We start from the raw sequence: 14,235 nt of genomic DNA, 5'->3' as shown, positions 1-14,235 counted from the left end.
CAGATGGTATCACCGACTGGAGTCCAACAATTCTCAGATTTGAGGGAGAAGTGGGACATCCCCCAACAGGACTTTTGGAAATTCCTACAAATACAACACTTCTTGGTGACTGGCTCTAGACTTCGGAGCGCCGCTAGAGAATTGACTATTTGAGAAACTCTGTGTTGCTGTCCTTGACCCGGCCCACACCATTTTCCACACTGTACAAAATTGTTTGCCATTCCCAACCTATCGTTACTCCTTCCTTTGCTGTGGCTTGGGAGAGGGACTTGGGCATTTCCTTGTCGCCTAGGGACTGGGAAAAAAATTTCTTGAAAACCCACACGCGCTCTGTCTGTGTCCAGATCAGGGAGACTCAATATAAAGTGGTGACACGGTGGTACAGATATCCCTCTCTCCTCCATGCTATGTATCCCTCCTCGTCAGCCCACTGCTGGCGTTGCTCCTCCCCATCTGGCACCCTCCTACATATTTGGTGGACATGTCCCCTGATCCAACCCTTTTGGCGGGAGGTTATGCACATCTCTCAGGTTATTCTTAAGACTCAGATCCTGCAGGATCCAGCATTCTGGCTTATTAACCACTCCAATATTCCAGTGTCCCAACACAAACATTCCTTGCTGCGACATTTAAGTAACGCAGCACATGCTGTAATCCCGGCCATGTGGAGATCCCACCTCCCTCCCACGAGTCGTACATGGTTCACTAAACTAGATTACTTCATGAGAATGGAAGACCTGTTCCTCTCATCGATAGGCAAATCTCGTGAATTTAATTCCACATGGTCCCCCTGGCTGGAATACAAGGCTTCCCGGGCCTACATGGCCACTCCCTTGGATAATAGTTAGTATCCCTATTTCTCTGTTACACATAGCTTGCTGAGTGGTACCTCTTACTTTTCTTACCCCCCTATTTTCTCCTTTTCTTCCTTCCTACTGCTTCTAGCTTCTATCCCTGATGCCTACCGGCTTTCCTGTTTTGTTTTTCTTTTAGTTTTTACGTTTCTCATGTTTGAAAACACCATTTAATGCTGATGTGCTTTGCAGCCCTTCCGCAGGCAATTCAAGATTCCCCTGCGATATTTCATTAGAGTATCTCTTGCTCTTTGGATGTTACACTCTAACTGCCTGCACACTTGGTATATACTGCCTTTGATGGTTTCGCTCCTTTTTGCTGGTTTGCTATCTCTTCAGCAGGCATTTGTTCTATCAGATTTGTATGTAGTAGCTTTCCTTGTATAGGTGTTTCTATATCTGTAATTGTACTTGTGTCTTTCGTTCTTTGTTTATGTCTTTTAAAATCCATAATATAAACTGATTATACGCAAAAAAAAAAATTGTGCTTAAAATGGAGACAGAACCGTTTTAAGGCTATGTTTGCCAATGTGGGTACTGTGTACAGTGTACTGAGACGCAGTTGTGTACTGAGTCTGGAGACGCAATCCGCCACGGTTAGAAGCCGTGCGTCTCCGTACCCTCATGCCACCATAATAGCCAGCAACCTGTTAACCGTGACGCCAGCTTAATACTCACCACTCTTCTTTCTTCTGGCTCTGTTAGGGGTGGCGGCGTGCTGCGGGAATGTATGCACGCCGTGGTGGGGCTTGCGAACATTTCCCTCAGGAGCTAGTGTCCTGTCAGCGGGGAACGGGACCATTAACCCTTCAAGAGATTGGGCCGTTCTCACCCCTGAGTCCCACGAAGCAGGCAGGCTGGTGCCATCCAGTCCTGCCTGAAATTAACAAACAGAAAAATAAATGCAGAAAACCCTTCAGGAGCTTCCATAAGCGTGACCGCCTCCTCCGTGCACATTTTCTAAACTGAGTATGGTAGGAGGGGCATAGAGGGAGGAGCCAGCCCACACTATCAAATTCTTAATAATAGTGTGCCCTTCAGTGGCAGGCACTCACTCCAGTGACTATAGGGGTAATAATATGTTTTGATTGTTTTGTCTCACCCAAAAAGGCTGCCTCCATATGAGACACAATATCCTTAAAACATGAATTTTCAGGGGGTAACATTTACAGTAAATCTAGCTTTTACAACAGACCTGCTAACACATGACAAGCCTAAATAATGCCAAACGACCCTCAAAATGAGCAGCATGGACGATGTGATGGTTAGCATTGCTGCCTCACAGCACTGAGGACAGGGGTTTGATTCCTACCATGGCCCTTACTGTGTGGAGTTTGTACATGCTCTTCGTGTTTGTGTGCATTTCGTCATGGTACTGATTCCTCCCACAATACAGAAATATACTGCTAGTATATTTGCTTAGGCTCTCAGTTAATTGGCTCCCAATAAAATTAACCCTAGTGTGAATGTGTGTACATGTACATGTGGTAGGGAATATGGATTGTAAGCTCCACTGGGGCAGGGACTGATACGAATGGCCAAACATTCTCTGTAAATCGCTACGGAATACATGTGCGCTATATAAATAACTGGTAATAAATAATAATAAAATAGAAAAAAACAAAACACCAGCATTTAAAATGTAAACATCATATCGGTCTACACAACCATTGAAAAGCAATTTGACATAAAATTAATGCAGGGGGTGACATAACAAGCCTTATTTAGGGATATTCATGAAAACAGAGCATGACATCACATTTGCTCTAAAAACAATACCCCTATAAGGTCACCTGTGCTCAAGCAGGACTATCCTTAAAACATGGATTTAAATCTAGCTTTTACAACAGACCTGCTAAAACATGACAAGCCTGACCCTAATCCCTATAACACTGACCTCATACTATAACTCTGACCCTATACCTGTAACTCCTATCCTATACCTATAAATCTGACCCTATCCCTATAAATCTGACCCTATCCCCATAACACTGACCCTATCCCTATAACGCTGACCTATCCCAATGCCTATAACAGTGACCTCATACTAGAACTCTGACCCTATACCTGTAATTCTGACCTTATCCCTATAATGCTGAACCTATCCCTATAACACTGACCCTATCCCTATAGCGTTGACCCCTTACCCTTTACCATGGCAGCCATGTGCAGGAGGACAGTTTGACTTCAGCTGTTGTTCCCTATGACCTATTTGAGGATCCACTAAGTGGCTAGTTTGGATCTATGCAAAGGTGGTTTGAATAAGCCATGTTAATAGAAGAGAGCTTACAGTAATAATTGGAGGAACAATAGGTTGATTGATGATGAAGCACGGCTATCATAATGTCTGCGGATTGCCTAATTTTAGATTGGACAGACGTTGCCTGAATTTCTCCTAGAGAGAGTTATGTTTTATATCTCCAATGATGTTGTAACATTTATATCTATGAACTCTTTTGAACATTCACCGAATCTGCCTATCTTGAGAAAGACCCAGGAGTAGGGTCGAAACGTCGATTAAAGGGCGAGTTGGTGTAATACAAGATCCAACTATTAAACGATGATATTTTAAGAAATGTGAATTTTTGTATGATTTTGAGATTGTGAGTGCTCCTTCCACTTTGTGGAACTCTGGTTTTGTATTTGTGGCTGGCTTAGTCAGTCCCACTGGAAGCACCCAAACAGATGTATAAATTCTGTGTCCAGGGCGCGTAAAAAAAGAAAAAGGTAATGAAACTTAACACATCCCTTGTCAAATGGGTATACGATGTCTTCTCCAGGTTATGCAGGCCTATGAGTCCTTTCGTTCAGGTGAATCTTCTCGTTATAAATGGCTCCCAGTTCATGTCAAAATGGAGAGAAATAAGAGAGAGAAAAAATGTGTAGCACCGTTTACAACAGCTAGAATCGAGAATTCCACACAATGAAAGTTTTTAAGGGCGTACCCCACTCACACAGAAACAAGTAAGTGGGTTCCCGTAAAGGTATCTTTATTGCTAGTTTTTTTCACCAATCCCCTCAGGTTAGGTTCACGTAATTAAGCGTGCCTGAATCTCACACCACATGGGGTACTGTAAACACGTAGGGGTAGCGTCTGAGGCAATTTCAATGCGTACCCTCACTTACACAGAGCAAAGCCAGAACATTCATATAACGGTTTCTTTATATCAACAAAAATCCTCAGGTGCGTACCCCAACTCACTCAGTAAACGATGAATGACTCCTATAAAGGTTTCTTTAAATAGATTCACTGGTATCCCTTTGGTGGATCCACAAGAGGAAAAGGAACTCTTTCTCCCAAATGCCAGACCAGAGTCATAAAAAAAAATCATTCTTTCTAAAACAGGTTTTTTATTCCAGACATAGTCCAAATTCATACAAAGAAATCACCACACATGGTGACAGAAAAAATAAAAAAGTAAAAATTTAAAAGTACAATAAAAATTCCAAAGGCAAAATTTGAGATAATAATCGGCGTGATTATTCCCTTTTTCCAGAAAAACTACTCACAGTACAGTCGTCTGGGACGACTGTACTGTGAGTAGTTTTTCTGGAAAAAGGGAATAATCACGCCGATTATTATCTCAAATTTTGCCTTTGGAATTTTTATTGTACTTTTAAATTTTTACTTTTTTATTTTTTCTGTCACCATGTGTGGTGATTTCTTTGTATGAATTTGGACTATGTCTGGAATAAAAAACCTGTTTTAGAAAGAATGATTTTTTTTTATGACTCTGGTCTGGCATTTGGGAGAAAGAGTTCCTTTTCCTATTGTGGATCCACCAAAGGGATACCAGTGAATCTATTTAAAGAAACCTTTATAGGAGTCATTCATCGTTTACTGAGTGAGTTGGGGTACGCACCTGAGGATTTTTGTTGATATAAAGAAACCGTTATATGAATGTTCTGGCTTTGCTCTGTGTGAGGGTACGCATTGAAATTGCCTCAGACGCTACCCCTACGTGTTTACAGTACCCCATGTGGTGTGAGATTCAGGCACGCTTAATTACGTGAACCTAACCTGAGGGGATTGGTGAAAAAAACTAGCAATAAAGATACCTTTACGGGAACCCACTTACTTGTTTCTGTGTGAGTGGGGTACGCCCTTAAAAACTTTCATTGTGTGGAATTCTCGATTCTAGCTGTTGTAAACGGTGCTACACATTTTTTTTCTCTCTTATTTCTCTCCATTTTGACATGAACTGGGAGCCATTTATAACGAGAAGATTCACCTGAACGAAAGGACTCATAGGCCTGCATAACCTGGAGAAGACATCGTATACCCATTTGACAAGGGATGTGTTAAGTTTCATTACCTTTTTCTTTTTTTACGCGCCCTGGACACAGATAAATACCAACACTTGCTTCTTCTATATATTGTTTTGGTAAAATCGGTGATTTTTACATAGGTATTTTGTCAGTGGACGGGCTGCTGTGCGCCAAACTTGTAGACCCTCCCTATTTTCTCTTTTTTTTCTAGGTGTATAAATTCATTTTTGATGTGAGTGCGGATTTCCAATTATATATATATATATATATATATATATATATATACACATATATATATATATATATATATATATATACACATACAGAATTGAGCACTGGAGGTGTATCTATTCTATCATACAGACATTATTACACTATTTTTACACCATCTTGCTCTTTAAATATATCATAACAGAGTCATGTAATTAGGAGAAGCACGATAGTTTAATAATGTCCTCTTGAGGTGGGACCAGCCACCAAAGCAGTGTCCTTTTACTAGGTGCTTGCTAACTTTCTGTTACTAGCGGTGTCAGGGCTGGCTCTCAAGGACCGTTCAAGTGGAGGAGGAGGAGAGTGCAGCAGCTGGGACTGTTGACTAGCGCAGTCCATCAGCCGGCGTCTCGGCAGCATTCATTAAACATTTGGACGGGCAGGGCTGTGACTCAGCCGTGAGTACTTTCCACACTGTCAGAAGCAACAAGCTGCTACCTGCATCACTTTCTACTCCCGTCTCTACTGACTCCTGACCCTTCCCTCCGGCCACGAGGCTCTGATGGCATATTAAGGAGGGGGCTCTATGAAAGCAATCTTACACAGTGAGTGACAATGAGAGATAGGCAGCCGGTTGAGTGCTGTCACTGTGACTCACCCTATGGAAGGGGGCATTACTGTGTGGCATAATGTGTAAGTGGCACTACTGTGACATTACAAAATAAGTGGCACCACTGTGCAGTGTATTGTAAATAAATGTGGTTGCAGCGCTATGGGGCCGGGTGACATCAGGCACCTATCGGCCGTCGGGCACCTCGGCAGCAATCCACCAGTGTGTAGGGCCCATTACACTGCAAGAATATTCATGAAATAATGTAGATACAAGTGCATTTACAGAGAAAAAGGTCCCAGCAGAACAGTAAAATAATTGATTTGAGGATCTACTGTAGGTAGCCTAGATGAATGGTCAAGAACGTGGTAACTACAGTGTAATGCTAAAAAATTTAAAATCATGCACTTGGGTTTAAAAAACCCAAAGGCAAATATAGTATTAAGGGAACTATAATAAAAACTACAGAAAAGGAACGGGATCTAGGAGTCACTATTTCAAGTGACCAAACAATGAGAAAGGCAAGTCAGATGCTTGGTTGTATAGGGAGAATAATCATTAGCAGAAATAAGTAATAATGCCACTGTATAGGTCATTGGTACGGTAGTGGCATAACTTCATCTCAGTTGCCCAGAGGCAAGATAATTATTGGTCTTCCCCCAACCCCCACATGCTAAATAGAGTCAGCACCCAAAAAGGGGTGTGGTCTAACTGGAAAGGGGTGTGTACGCACAATAGTACCTCCAATTCAAGTTATGCAGCACAGTAGCCCTGCACGCTAATATGGACGATACTGTCCATATTGGCATGCAGGTATAAACGAGCTGGCACCAACGATGAACGACCGAGAGGCCGCGCATTGTTCATCATTGGTGCCTACACACTGAAAGATATGAACAATTTCTCGTTCATTACTGAACAACGGCCGCTGTGTAGGGCCTTAACTGTGGGTCCACAGTATTTAGATCATCTGTTATTGCCTTGTCTCCCTTGACCAGACTCTCACTTTTAAGTCGTCTTATTCCTCTGTCTGCTTTTCTCCTTTCACTTATACACTTATCCCAAGTTCTGCCCCCTTTATCTACTGACTGGGCCATTTTCTCTTCAGCTTTTTTTAGCTATTTTACTTCAGCTTATATTGCCCAAAGGCCATCTTTTTTTCTTTCACATTATTTGATATTTGTTTTGTAAAACACTCTGACTTTCTTTTCCTTGTGCTTTTCTTAACCCTTTTGATACAAATGTCTGTTTCTTTTATTACTGCACTTTTTAGAGGTAGTGGCCTGTGTTACTGCAGTTTTCTTGCAGTATATTAGGAGCCCAAAATATAGATACAATTAAAAGTTAGCATCCTGGGATTTCCCATACAAAAAATTGCACTGCTAAATTTTTCATAAGTCTGGAATACTGAAGGCCATTGGAAGAAATTACTATGGTAAAAAAACAAAAACAAACTAATGCTGCTATTTGTAAAACAGTTATTAAATTGTACTTGTTTCCTAACTCACTGCTTCCAGTACCGTTCTCAGGGCTTTATACAGTATGGTTCGCATACTGAACTATTAATCCCCAGTGCGCACGCGCAGCAGCCGTACTCCGCATGTGCACACAGTGAGATGCAATCGCATCTCACTTATGCAAACGCCACTGCCTGACTGACAGGCAGAGCGTCAACGTGGCGTTGGGCGGGTATGCCGTCGGAAACGGGAGCGGGTTCAGGCCGGGCGCTGCAACCCAAAGAATGGCTGCTCGGCGCCTGCCTTCGCAGACTGGCTGCAAAGGGGGGGCATCCACAAATCAGCAATGCAATCATATTGCAATCACATCTCTGCTGGGTATTTGCATGCTGGCCGGCCTTGCCCTGTGCAGGGTGGCCCCAAGCATACGATCACAGCCTGTTGCAGTTTTGCTAAAATAGCAAAACTACAACTGAAGCTGAATAAGGTCCCTAGTACCCACTCATTGCACTCACCCAATTATTATAAATGTGCCCCATTCACTGCTCTTAGGTATGTGCTTTACCCTCACATATTTCACTCCTGTTCACCTGTATTCTTTTTTTTAACCAATGGAGTCAATGGATATGGAGCTGCAAGAACAGTTACCCAAATGTTTAAGAATAATGGGACTTATGTGGCAGTTCAAACCAGGTACACTATCTTCACCTTGATACGACACTAAAAGCATGATTCATAGTTCACAGTGGACTTGTGAATATATGCTAATGTCTCAGCTGCCGTCTTGTGTACACATCAGCCACTTGTGTACGAAAGCAGGAATATGGGTCGCACCGTCCAACCTCTGAACAACCCTAATGTGTCTCAGAATGAGCATCTGACCTAAGTATCAAGGACCTCTCCTGCTGCGTACAAATTCACAGTGACTGATTGCGACATGGCCAGAAAAATGTCCAGAGATGCCTGCATTTTTCTAACCATCCTATTACCACCGCCAAACACTCACTACCTGTCAGTTTGTGTGTCCACAATCGCTGATCAATCACTGCACATGCGCACACTGGTAAAAGCGTAGTGCAAAAAATTTGGTATGCGGTCTATAGAGCTACAGTGGCTAGACAGAAAGTCAATAGGTTAACACCAAATGGTCGACATGCAGCATGAATAGATGTCGTGCGCGTCACATTAAAGGGAGAACTCTGGCACTACTATCTCCTCTAGCCCCCAAGTGCGCTGTCTTGGAGTAATCCTTGACTCCTCCCTCTCCTTCAAACCACACATTCAGTAACTATCACAAACCTGTTATTTTAATCTCAAAAATATTTCCAGGATCAGACCCTTTCTCACCCAGGGTGCCACTAAGACCCTTATTCGCTAACTGGTCATCTCCAGACTGGACTACTGTAATCTCCTCCTGACTGGCATACCTAACACATACAACTCTCCACTCCAATCTATCCTCAATGCTGCTGCCCGGATCATCTTCCTCACCAAACGCACTACATCCACCTCTCCTCTCTTACTAGCCCTTCACTGGCTTCCCTTCCCCTTTAGAATCCATTTCAATCTTCTCACACTCACTTACAAAGCCCTCACTCACTCCTCTCCCATCTACATCTCTGACCTTATCTCCCTTTACACTTCCGCCCGTCCTCTTAGCTCTGCTAATGCACGTCGCCTCTCCTGCCTTTTGATTACCTCCTCCCACTCCTACCTCCAAGATTTTGCGCGTGCTGCTCCCTTTTTTTGGATTCTCTACCTCTCCCCCTCAGACTCTCCACCTCTCTACAAAACTTCAATCGGGCTCTCAAGACCCACTTCTTCACCAAACCAAGCCATCTCTCATCATAAGACTTCTCTGGCCCACGCTCACTTTTCATCCCATCTGTGTCACCCCTGTCTGTGTGCCCCTTCCCTTTAGAATGCAAGCTCTCACGAGCATGTCCTCTTCCCTCATGTGTTTTTACGTCTCTTACTTATCTTCTTTTCAATACTCCCTTTGATGGCACCAAATCCTTCGGTTTTCTGCCACCCTGATACTTATTTCAGTGCTGTTTACTGACGCAGATATGTTTATATACTCTGTACTTGTCCTATATTGTATTGAGCTGTAAGTCCCTGTCTTCATGTTTTGCTTATTTGTTTACTCTGTAATTGGGCGCTGCGGATCCCATGTGGCACCATATAAATAAAGGATAATAATAATAATAACAACAACTACGTAGGTACCCCCATCAGTAATGCCATGGCTGGGGCACGCGCCCATTAGTGACATTGAGGGGGCCTAACCGCCCACAATAGTGATGCCGGTAGGGCCGCAGCCCCTTTTGGAACGTAAACGCATCTTCGCGTTCTGCACTGCCTTAATCCTGCAGGGAACACTAACTTCCTATCATGTTTATAGACAAAATTCACAAGGGCAATGGTTTTACTAGATGCGCTTGTTAGTAAAATCACTTCCAAGTTTTCAGACGCAAACATGACCAGAAGCTCCATGTTTCACAACTCGACGCATAGTAAATAAAGGTGAACATAGTGTACCTGTTTTGAATTACAAAATAATTCACATTTTTCTTAGATTGATTGTAGAGTTTGGACTGTTATAATATGGAGACAGCACAACAAAGTTAACAACAATGTATTATTGTACATGAGCTCTGAAAGACCATTTGTATGACTGGTATTGATATTTTATCCTAATGTTTGCATGATGTATTCCTCAAAGGGAGATAAAAAGAAAGAATAGCCACTAAAACGAACTGTAAATAAAATTGACTCTTCTGCTGAACATGTTATACTTTATATATCAGTAAGAAGTTAGAACAAGGCAATGTGTAGCAAATCTATGAACGTGTCAGAGATAGACAAATAAACGTCAGTCAGAGGGGTTATTTAGCATCAGTCGCAAATTAGTGAAAACACAGATTGGCCAATTATCGTCCGCCTGCGCAGACTTTCACAATGTGATCACATCCTGAAATGATGCGATCGCATAGTGATTGACAGCCACCATGCGTTCGGGGGGCAGCGACACGGCGTTGGTGGGGAATGGTGCGGGAAACGCAGACGTGTCGTGGCTATCTTCTGGCGGCTGGGTGATGACACTTGCAATCCCTGTGACGGAAAACATGGCGCAAGTGCGCCTGTATACGCATGCAAGGGGGTAACTGGTGTTCCCAATGTTTCTCAATTTCTGGGTTGCATTCGCGTTTGAAATGTCATCGCATCGCAGGGCGGTGCTTCAGATGCTGGGCAGGTCTCAGCGCTCGATTTTTACCAGTAGCAGTTCTGTGATTTTAGCAGAACCGATACTAAAGCTGAAAACCCATAGAATTCGAAAAATATTGTAGGAGTGTTGTGTGTCCTAAATGTAGCCGTTTATAGCACACTAATTCCAATATTTTTTAACTGTATCCTTAAATACTGAAAATTAAAAAAAAAAAATTCTGCAGATATTTCATAATTATAGGATAACCATCATATTATTCCTCATATCATTAAACCCAGTGGTTCCCAAACATTTTTGAATCACAGCGCCCTAAAGCTTCAGAATTCTTTTCTCGGCAACCCTAGGCCAAAGGTTTCTTATTGAGAAATTTAGAAAGAAATGTTGAATTACGTAAATTGTGTTTATAAGTCATCCTTAGGTTCAGTTGTGTGCTGATGGACAGGATTCACTTCTGTCTGTCCACATATTTTATGATTGACAGCCACTAGCACTGGTTTTGCCTATTACATTGACTATAGATAATTTGAATGTGTCCTGGACCACCAATCCAAGGCACCCCTGTAAGAGTCCTGAGGCACCCCAGGGTGCCACGGCACACAGTTTCAAAACCACTGCTTGAACCATAATCCAACTGTTTTCTTTGTGCTATCTTCACATATCCTGCAATAGCCCAATTCACAAGTATCAGTAACCAGTAGGGGGAGCTCTGTGCGCAGTATCAAAAGTCCCACAGCCAAGTTATTTACAGCAATTGCAAAGATCACTGACTTTGTTAATCAGTAATATAGTGACTTGAGGTAAATATTTGTACATGAAGCAATATATTTTATCTGTAGTGTTCTTCAGAGGGATCTGCAATCTGCAGTTATTTAAATGTTATCAGTCTACACCATTTATGATCCTTAACCATCAAGACACTAGCATGGCCTGAATACTACAGAACACAGTTATCTGATCCTTTAGCAGTTTACTACACTATAATAAACAAGGCCTGCTACCTGTACTATTTGGTGCACCCTGTAAGGAATTCACTAAGCATAAAAGCTTAACTTTCTAAAGCTACATGTGCAAACGCATGAAGCCAAAAAAAAAAAAAAAGCAGTGATCTGTAAGAATGTTTGCTAAGCCAAAAAACAGTGACAAGTTTTAGTATACTTTTAAAATGTAAATATTCCGGAATAAATGTAAAGATCAGCACAATTTGAATTACCTGCACACAATCCATAACAAAAAAACAATTACCTGTTTTATAAGAAGAGATCAACCCTATGTACGATATATGACATTCTTCTGTGGTGTACTGGTAAAACTGTGTAAGAGAAACATCTCTATTATAAAATAACAAATATAGAGGGGTAGCTGTGTGCCAAGAAAGTGCCACAACTGTTTATACATTAGATATATTATGTAGCATTGACCCTGGTGGGAGGTGTGTAGTGACAGCATCCTACATAACAAAAGACTAAAGGATACAAAAAAAAAAAAAAATTATGGAAAAGAGGCGGGGCCATGGGTAAAGGGGGCATGGCCCAGCGGCGCTGTTATTTAACTCTATGGGACTACTGCAGACGCTGTACCGGCCCCTTTTGACCGGTACAGACCATAACAAAATGGTACTGTACCAGTCAAAAAGGTACAGTTGGAGAGCATGGCGATATAGCCTCCTAACCTGCTGCTGCTAATATTAATAATACTGCTATGACTAATACAGAGAGAGGGGGCTGGGGGGAGAGAGATTGGAGGTAGAGGCATATTAGGACTGGATGGAGAAAGAGAGAGGGTTGGGGCAGATAGGGAATGGGGAGAGAGAGAGGGGGGAGGCGTTAGGGTATATAGTAACTGGCGTGAGAGAGGAGTGGTAGGAGCTGATAGGGACAGTGGAGAGACACAAAGGCGCTGTCTTGCAGAAGTACAACAGGTTGGGCAAAATGCAACCCATGCTAAGTACAGAAACAATATATCAGTTGTGCTTGAAATCAAGTTCTCTTGTGGAGAAAAGGTTGAGTGTCCTCCAGCAAATTAAGAAGTGCTCCCATCTAACAAATTAAAATCTTGTTTTTCCACTTTAATGCAAAACTAGTTGTAAAAAAATAAGGAATGCCCCTTTCTGCCCCATTCCACCTTTGCAGACCCTTACATCTACACACATAAACCCATATATTTTCCTGTATAACTGGACACAACATAGGGGGTGATTCAGATCGGATTGCTGCTGTGTGATTTTGCACAGCGGGCGATCAGCTATTAACTGCGCATGCACCACAATGCGCACGTGCATCGACAAACAACAGGCATCGCCGGTCAACGACAGGCTGGTGCGTAAATTCCAATCGCACAGCCATTCGCATGCTGATTGACAGGAAGATATTGTTTGTGGGTGGTAACTCACCGTTTTCTGGGCGTATCAGGGAAAACGCAGGCGTTTCCAAGTGTTTTCAGGGAGGGTGTGTGATGTCAGCTCCAGACCCGATAAGCCTGTTCTCATCGCACTGTAGGAGTAAGTCCTGGGCTGCGCACAGACTGCACACAGTGAAAAATCATTCACTTGTGAGTGAGGTGCGAATGGACTTCCAGCTGTTCGCTGAGGGGTTTTTTTTGCAGCGCAGCGTACACATGCAATCGCACACTTACACAGCGAATATACACTCCCTTTGGGCGGCGATTATCTGATCACAGGACAACTATTTTAGCAGCCCAGTGACCAGGTCTGAATCACCCCCATAGTCAGTACAACAGCTCCAAACACCTGAAGAAAAGAGCTAATTTCCAATACATCTCAGATTAAGGGTCATTCAGATGCGGTTGGAGTTGCTATCATGGCTGCTTCCTTGGGAGCAACAGTGATAGCGCTGTATCCTAAATCAGCAGGAGGCGTCTTTTACAAATAGACACCTCCTGCTGCAGTAGTGATCAGACCTGTGTCCTAGGAAGAGACCACTGGGCAGGTTGCAGCACCTATGGAGCCGCGCAAGTTTACCGTCACAGAGGCCAGGAAATCTCCATCCTACGATGGAGATCTCTGGCTTCTTCCTTCCTGACACGCCTCTGCTTTGGGTAACAGAACCCGTTGCCGCATCCTGAATGGCAGCAGACTGTCAATAACAGTCTGCTGCTGTCCTGCTTCCAACATCACAGGACCGGTTTGCACACACACAGAATGGGTCCTGTGCAAAGTACCTAACATCAGTACTTTGCGCATAAAGTAGCAGCAGCGACCGGGCCTGAATAACCCTCATTGCTAGGATAGAGTACTGCTTAAATAAATTACAAATTCACAAAATGAGAGACATACAGTGGGGCAAAAAAGTATTTGGACAGCCACCGATTGTGCAAGTTGACCCACTTTAAAAGATGAGAGTGTTCAATAATTTCCATCATAGCTACACTTCAACTTGAGAGACAGAATCTGAAAAGAAGAAAAAGTAGGAAATCACATTGTATGATTTTTAAACAATTTATTTGTATATTCTTGCGGAAAAAAAATATTTGGACAATCAAAAAGTTTAACTCAATACTTTGTAATATAACCTCAGTTGGCAAGTAAAGAGGTCAAACGTTTCCTGTAGGTTTGCACACACTGTAGCAGGTATTTTGACCCACTCTTCC

The 14,235-nt window shown here is 42.7% G+C and overlaps 1 protein-coding gene across 1 annotated transcript in view; it reads right to left on the bottom strand.

The window, feature by feature from the left end:
• SKAP1 (src kinase associated phosphoprotein 1) overlaps positions 1-14,235 on the bottom strand; it is a 958,799-nt gene that overhangs the window by 687,217 nt on the left and 257,347 nt on the right. The window contains exon 4 of the mRNA XM_063963151.1: positions 11,872-11,938. Within this exon, the coding sequence (XP_063819221.1) occupies positions 11,872-11,938 (67 nt within the window). The remainder of the gene's footprint in view (positions 1-11,871; positions 11,939-14,235) is intronic.

The sequence above is a fragment of the Pseudophryne corroboree genome, chromosome 3 (genome assembly GCF_028390025.1).
Source record: "Pseudophryne corroboree isolate aPseCor3 chromosome 3, aPseCor3.hap2, whole genome shotgun sequence".
NCBI classification, from domain to species: Eukaryota; Metazoa; Chordata; class Amphibia; order Anura; family Myobatrachidae; genus Pseudophryne; species Pseudophryne corroboree.
Note: the sequence above shows the minus strand (reverse complement) of the source record. Positions and strands in the feature narration are given on the sequence as shown.